The sequence below is a fragment of the Aptenodytes forsteri genome, unplaced genomic scaffold (assembly GCF_000699145.1).
Source record: "Aptenodytes forsteri isolate BGI_AS27 unplaced genomic scaffold, ASM69914v1 Scaffold209, whole genome shotgun sequence".
NCBI classification, from domain to species: Eukaryota; Metazoa; Chordata; class Aves; order Sphenisciformes; family Spheniscidae; genus Aptenodytes; species Aptenodytes forsteri.
This window is the reverse complement of record NW_008795034.1, coordinates 3926485-3933836: the sequence shown is the minus strand read 5'-3', so window position 1 is coordinate 3933836 and position 7352 is coordinate 3926485. Positions and strand designations below refer to the sequence as shown.

General features: G+C 43.4%; 1 protein-coding gene across 1 annotated transcript in view; it reads left to right on the top strand.

The window, feature by feature from the left end:
- The first annotated feature begins 5222 nt into the window (after positions 1-5222).
- Positions 5223-7352, top strand: part of SPNS2 (sphingolipid transporter 2) — a 110906-nt gene continuing 108776 nt past the window's right edge. Inside the window, exon 1 of the mRNA XM_009276453.1 lies at positions 5223-5311. Coding sequence (XP_009274728.1) covers positions 5223-5311 — 89 coding nt within the window. The remainder of the gene's footprint in view (positions 5312-7352) is intronic.

Genomic DNA, 7352 nt, shown 5'->3' with positions numbered 1-7352 from the left:
AGGACAGGCTTTTTGGTGGGCTTCCTCTTCACAACCTGCCTGAAAATCTCGAGTCCAACAGGGGCTGTCTCAGAAGGTAACAGTGCAAGTTCTCATGGTCTGCGCGAATGAGGCAGGCAACAAAGTGACCAGCTAGAGGTTATGCTTGCACAGAATTAGGTTGAGAACTGTTATCCTCACGTCATGCACGCCATTAGTTCTCAGTTTAGTACTGTTAAAAAATCTTTGCATGTACTTTGGTTCTAAGCGAGTAATATCTGCCTATTTACTAGATAAGGTGTTATCGAGCATTCAGTAGGATATGGTAGTATGCTTCAAATGTATTTGGTTAAAATATAAGCAAGAAGATGTAAAAGTAAAGACATCAAATTGATTCTGAGAACAAGAGCCTAATCATTATGTATTGTCTCTAGAAGAACGTGTAAATGATTCTTTCCTTTGTTGATTTTGTCTAGCCAGAAAACCATGAGAATACAGCTGTGAAGTCCATAGCCACATCTGTACAAAGCCAGCAAAAATCTCCAAAATCTCTCTAAAAAGAGATGTTGTAGATACTTAATTTAATTTCCTCGCAATTTGTGGCTCATGCCAGTTTCCTGACTCATTGTCACTCTGGTATGGTGATACGCCAGGTTTTCCAATAAGGAAAACAAGGGAGTGGTGAGTCACTGGCTGAATTCATATGCACTTGATTTGCTCTATCATTATCTATACTGTTTTTATTTATTTTAATTAGTTCATATACAAAGTCTCTGAGATATGTTTCATTGCATGAATTAGCTAGACTTATTAGTCTTCTGTAAAGATTAGAAAGCCAGAAGACAACTAGAGCATTTGGTGGCAGGCCCACCTTTTAGCATGCATAAGGAGAGTATGAACAGGGGGACTCTCTGAATTTTCTAAGATTTGAATAAGTGAAATGATAATGTTCTTATTTTTTGAGGCTCTGCTCTTTGGTCTGGAAATCTGTTAAGGCTGCTGATTAGATCTAAAATGTCACAAGAGTAGCCTTTTCCTTCAGTAAAGATTGTGTTTCGTTCTGTGTTAGAGCAGAGGTATTGCAGTGCAAAGCGTGCCTTGCTTGGTTTGTGTGAGTTAAAAAACTAGAAAGAGGGTCTGAAGTGAGTCCTGAGATGGAGGTGCTGGGTAGGGGAGAAAGGTCTGGCCAGCTTCATCTGAAAGCTGTTAATGATTTCTGTCACTTCAGATGACTGACGTAAACCTTAGCTACTACTCACGTTTCTGTTGGTTGTTTAAAGTTGTAACAGCTTCTGATTTTTACCATTCCACATAAAGGAATCTTTCCAAGTCTCAATGAATAAGTTTGGTTTTAAGTTCAGGTCTAGGTGCCAATTCATTTTAGCCTGTCCTTTTGGCCAAATCACATCATTTATCTCTAATTGAAGTCTGTCTTTGGCTTGTGAGAATTGCAAGGCTGATTAAGATAGGCTAAGGCAGGAGTCTCAAAGTGAGATGAAGCAGGGGTGAAATTAAGGATCTCTTTATAGGGAGCTGTATGGCAGGGGTGGAAAGGAGAACGAAGTGACACTGTGAGCTTAGTCTCAGGTTTGACCCATGTCACTTTACAGTTTCACTGGTGAGAGCTGTTGTTGCATTGGATCATAAATGGAAAATCTTCCATGTTTTGGAATTTATTTAAGCTCTTGGGCTCATGTTGGCCAAGTATCCCATGTTCCCCATTTGACAAGGGCTTCCTTCCCAGCTGTAGTCCTGGGAACAGGCCTACCCTGTAATTAGGGAGATGAGGGATTTGATTAGGGTGTGGTTTTGCCAGTGAGGCACCCAGCATTTGGCAGCCACGGTTGCATTCAAATTCCTATTTGTTTTGTTTTGATTTTTTTTTTTTAATTCTGAGCAGGACTAGCTGTCCTGTGCTGCCTTGCCTAGACGCCCTGACCTTGTGTTAATGATGCCTTGTGCTAATCGATTCTACACCTGATGAACATTTTTTTATCCCCTCCCGCTCTTGCAGACAATTTTGCGCTTTGCATACAACATTACAGTAGAGTTCTAGCTATGTTAGAGGAACCATTATTTATTGCTACCTAGCCCCTGCCAGAGAGGGAGAAGTTTTTAAATATATTTTCTTCTCCCAAGCCCTTGGTTAATTGCATTCCTTATTTTTTTTCCTAATGCTTAATTACTTGTTACATGCCATGCAGGTAAGCCAATAGCCTTTGGGAATGAATGAATAGCTCAGATACTTCCTCACTGGTGGTATAATAATGATAAAAACATTGAATGGAAAAAGTGGGTGTGACAGGTGGTGCAAGTCTCTGAGGATAATACTGGTTTTTGATTCAGAATAGGAATGTCACTACAAAGCAGACAGAAATTTTTATTTTGTTTCCCAAGCAGTAGCGCGCTTGGCAGAGTGTACAGCACCTATCCTAATGAAAGCCCACTGAAAATGCTACTTGGGGTAAACAGCAAGTCCTCTTGTGTGTCAGAGCTACAGGTGTATGCCCTTACGGGTTTGCTCTCCATTTCAAACACAGCCTTCTGAGACGAGCCTTCACCCTGTCACCTTTCTGTATGTGCAGGTAGTGGGAGGCTATCAGTGTCTGTGAAGGCTTTGAACTCTCACACTTGCCTACCCTGGGGTTTTGTTAGCAGATTTTTAAGCATCTGATTCATGGCCTGTGAATGACTGCAGTGCTGGGCGTCGAGACCCTGGCTCGCTCTGATCTTTGGCTTGAACTGCTGTGCTGGATTTCTCTCTCCACAGTGCTCCACTTTATTACTCAGGGAAACCCCTTTCCAAACATGCCACTGTGGGTGTTGGCAGTTACTTTTCAGTGCTTTCTAGGTCACAAGTTTCTTGCGTGCCAGTGTTAGCAGATCTTAGGAAACCCTTGTTTTGATTTGTCTAGTTGCTGGTTTGGTTTTGTTTGTTTCTTTTTAATCCTGCAACACCAAAGGCCGTTTCACCAATGCGTATTGTCATGTCATGCAACAGTGGGAATTAGTTTTGCAGAAGGCAAGTCTGTGAGTATGTCCTAAGGAAGCTCCTGTCAATGTTTTCAAGCAAGACATCACCACTCATTTAGCAATACTTAAAGTCCAGGCCTGCTTCTTTTTGCATGTAAGACAGGGAATGCTTTCATGGCAATCCAAAGAAAGTGGTACTGTGTTTTAGTTCTAGATTTGCTAGTTCTGGTAGCAGTGGGAATTTATCTTGAGGTACAAATATCAGCAGGGCTACCATGGTGGTTTTCTGCAGCTGAGTATTTAAATAGAGTCCAAATTGTGAAGCCTGTGTTTAATAGCTAGTGGGTGGCTGAGCTGAAGCCAGCTCGTTTGAAGCTTAGGGATCTGTATGTGAACTGCAGTCACACCTTGGGGTTGCAGTCAAGATAAAATCACAGAGACCTCAGAATAAACTTCTCTCCACCTAGTCTTTTCACATGTCTCTGAACAGACAGGTGTGTACACCACTCCTGTGTCTCCTTAATGCATTATTTGAAGCAGGTTGAATATGGCTGCAGGCGTGAGGAAGAGCTTGATAGTAGGAAGGTGGCTTGTGCCTTTAATGGCTAGGAGGCCAGGGCTTGGCTATCCCTGCTTAGTTACCTCCACCTGAGGGAGCTGGTCCTGGAAGAACCAGGGAGCATAGCCTGGGAAGGAAAATGCCTTGATAAAGGAGGAGAGGTAGGCGGCAACAGGTAATGGAGGGAAAAGAGTTGTCAGTACAGAGTCTGCTCTGGCTCTTCGGGAGCCAAGAGAGTGTATAAGTGTGGGTTCTCCTCCACCTCCTTTGAGGCTTCTCCAAAGATCAGTGCAAGTCCAGGGCTGCAGTGGGGCAGGAGAGAGGGTGCTGGGGGCACACATGATTGCTGTCAGTGCCCAGCCTGCATCGTGTGGAAAGTTGTGTGCTGGTTCCCTTCAAGCACCATAATTTTTCCCCGTTAAAAGATACCTTTAAAAATGCATGTGCTTTTTAAGTAAGTAGATATGTTGGCCAATGGTATTGCAGCACACGCAGTGTTTAAAGAATGTGTATTGGCATTACTGATGCAAGGCTCAGTGAGCTGAAAACCTGTGGCTTTGTTTCTGTAGCTTTGTGCTCGGTGCACAGGCTAACTCTCTATTTTGCACCTGCCTGGGAAGCAGTTTGAAATCAAATCACGATGTTTTGTTTTGGTGAGTGGAAAATGGGACTCTCCCAGGGAAGCTTTAATGTCTTTTTGCTTTGAAATTGTGATTTCATTGTGGCTTAGCTTATGAACACGGTTTCTTACCATGGTGACTCTTTATTCATATATACAGGTAGCAGTAGTTAGGTGAAGAGCCCGCGTTTCTTTTAAATATAAAGGATAATGAAGGCACTCTGCACAGTAGTTCTGTAAATGATGGTTAACACAAGAAACATCTGTACTAAGATGACCTTCTGTTCAGAGCATCTTTTCACCCCATTTCAGATGACCTTCCAGTCCTGCAACTTTCGTTTTGTTGTAGCTCTGGTCAGGAACACAAAGCCTATCTAGGCAAGCAGCTTGCCTCATGTGTGATCTGTACCACCCACCTCCCTGTTTGAAGCCTGAACTGCACACTTCCAGGAAAATTTGCCTTTCCCAAAGCATTTACCCTAAATCAGAGATAACTTAGGCCATTAAATGTGGACCTGCATTCCAAAAGCCTCAGAATCAGGTCTTTTATATTCACTGTGAAATGGCCATTAAAAATGCAACAGTACTCTGGATCCTGCACTAGATCCTAGAAACCCTCTGACACTGTGAGTGGATGAGGTCAGCCATGTTCCTCTTCCCCATTTACTTGACATTCCTTCCCTATCTAACACTCCACACCCAAAGACCTTTTATCCTCCAAATTGCTCGTAAAAGTCCTCTTCGTGCCCGCAAAAATCCAATAACTGCCTTGGTGTCTTTGTCAGGTACTTAGACACTAGCGCAGCAGGCCTAGTAAAGTGACCTAGGTAGGGCTGAAGTAACTAGTCATTCCTCTGTCTGGGTTTCCCAGTAAGTCCTGTCTCTGTGCCCATCTTGATTGCCCATGTTTCATCTCATTGAGTTCCAAGCTCTACATCAGCATTAACAGTATCTGGTTCAGCTGGTAAGATACTTTGGAAGGTTGGCACCATGTTTCCTGTATGTTTGTTCAGTCCTGAAAATGCCGAATGTGCTTAAGAAATAATAGGTGAGAGCACTAAGGTGTGCCGTGTAATCATAAAGACATCCCAAATGGCCATCAGCCCTGCTGAGAGGCTGTCTCAGGAAGAGTGGTGCCTGTTAGCTGCTCATGGCTATTTTGAGATCCTCCTGGGACATAGGTATGAACTTTAATCCAAGAAAGGCCTAGTCAGCCACATGTGGTGGCTTCCCTTGCTTGGATTGCGTCAGGTGTTGTGAGACACCTGGGAGCACATCTCTGCAAGCAACATGATCATTGTCTGGAGCCTGGCTCAGCTATCTCTGCCTTCCCATCATCTAGAAGCAGAAGGGAAAGTCAAAAGCTCTATCATTTTCCTGTATTCTCCCCTGGTCTATCATTGCTTAATTGTATCCCTAAATCTTATTAAAGTTTGGGCTGAGTCATTGCCGTGGTGAGGTGGAAACAGACCTGAGCAAATTTAAGAGAGGAGGAGTAGTGTCTTCCCATGTGACCGTGCTGAGCAGGAAAACTCCCACAGCAGAGAGAAACTCGTATCACTTCATAGATGTGTTGCATCATCTGCTTGCTGCTGCCTCTAGTTTAATGCTCTAAATCCCATACCAAAACACCTGTAGTCCAAAGAGAATATGAAATAGACTTGGAGTAGGAAATTCATGCCAATTAGACATGCAGATCTCTCTTAATCATCTGAGATCTTCTTCCAAGCTCACACAGGACTTATAGAACCACAATTATATTGTCCTGTTGCATTCACTATCCACAGAACCCACTTCTCTCTCCACCACCAGAATAAAGTTGTAGGCTCAATCCAAGATGGCTGCACTTCAGTGCCCTAAATGTATTTCATTTGTGGCTACAGTAGTTCAAGCTTGTAAAACACATTATGAGCTCTTGTGGAAAAAAGCACTGTAGAACTGTAAAGCCGTTGTCCCTGGACAGATAATTTCTTTGTAATAAACTGGAAGACCTCATCTGCTTTACTGTGTAGGCACCATTATAATCCCTTGCACTTGCTGTTCTGGTTTCTGATGCAAATCCAAAAAAATTCTTCTGTCTGAGGCTATGTTTTCCATCACATCCCCAGCTCCTGCTCCTTGTAACTTTTGGTGGTTTAATGTGCCTCCCTGGCATTCTGGCATGGCTGGGGATATGTTGCTGTAGGCAGGGCAGGCACCTTTCAGGGTGGTGGAAGAAGCTCTGGACGTGCGTGTGTATTCCATCATGGGATTAGGAGCACAGAATCCCAGAGTAGTTGAGACCAGAAGGGACCTGTGGAGATGATCTAGTCCAACCCCCCTGCTCAAAGGATCTGCCTCCTCAGACAGTTTCAATAAGGCAGGGCTATAGCTCTTAATCTCCCTTTCCCATCGCTGAATCAGTCCCTTTGGTATCTTGTGGCAGGACAGCAGGTTGTGCCATTTTGCTTCTTGCACAGGTGAGATTGTTACTGGCTTGCTTGTGACCCTCGTGCACCTGCTAGTTTAGAAGGTATGAATCCTGCTTGGTGATCACTTCAGCACAGAGTTTTCTACCATGAAACCAACATCAGGGTTGTCTGTCTGCACTAGCTTCAGGGTAAATTTTTTTTCATCAGTTACCATCCTAACTAGAGTGTTTGCTGGGAACAGTATAGTTGTAGTGTCCCTTACTACTTTGTTTTTCTTTGCAGACTTTAGGTAATATACTTGTAGCCTGTTTCACAGAGTTTAGTTATTAAAATGAAAAGCTATCATCATGTCAGTGGCAGGTGAAGCCCCATCCTGAAAGAAAGGTGGGTGCAAAACTTAGCCCTTTGTTACTGAAATAAAAGAAGCTGCAAGTTGATGGGCTGAACAGGAACATAGCATCCACCGGGAAACCATTTACCCATGGATCAGGAGGTGAATGGGCATCACTTTGACCACCCAGTGATGTGCCTGCTTGGATTAAGTCTTGTATTGAACGTGTCTGTAAAAGTAAGGAGCTTGGATCCCTCTGACTTGGCTTCTCCAGCTGGAGTGTCTGGGGCTGAGCTGCAGGGAGTTAGTAGGATATTTCATTTCTGTGTAGCACAACTGAGTGATGATAGGAGAGCATAAGAAAACATTGTATTTGGTATTTCCTCCCTTCTTCCAAGTTCTTCTTGAGAATTTTGATGGGTTTATCTTCTACAAAATTGGGATTATACTACCTGCAAGTTGTTCTGACTTGCTAAGCTT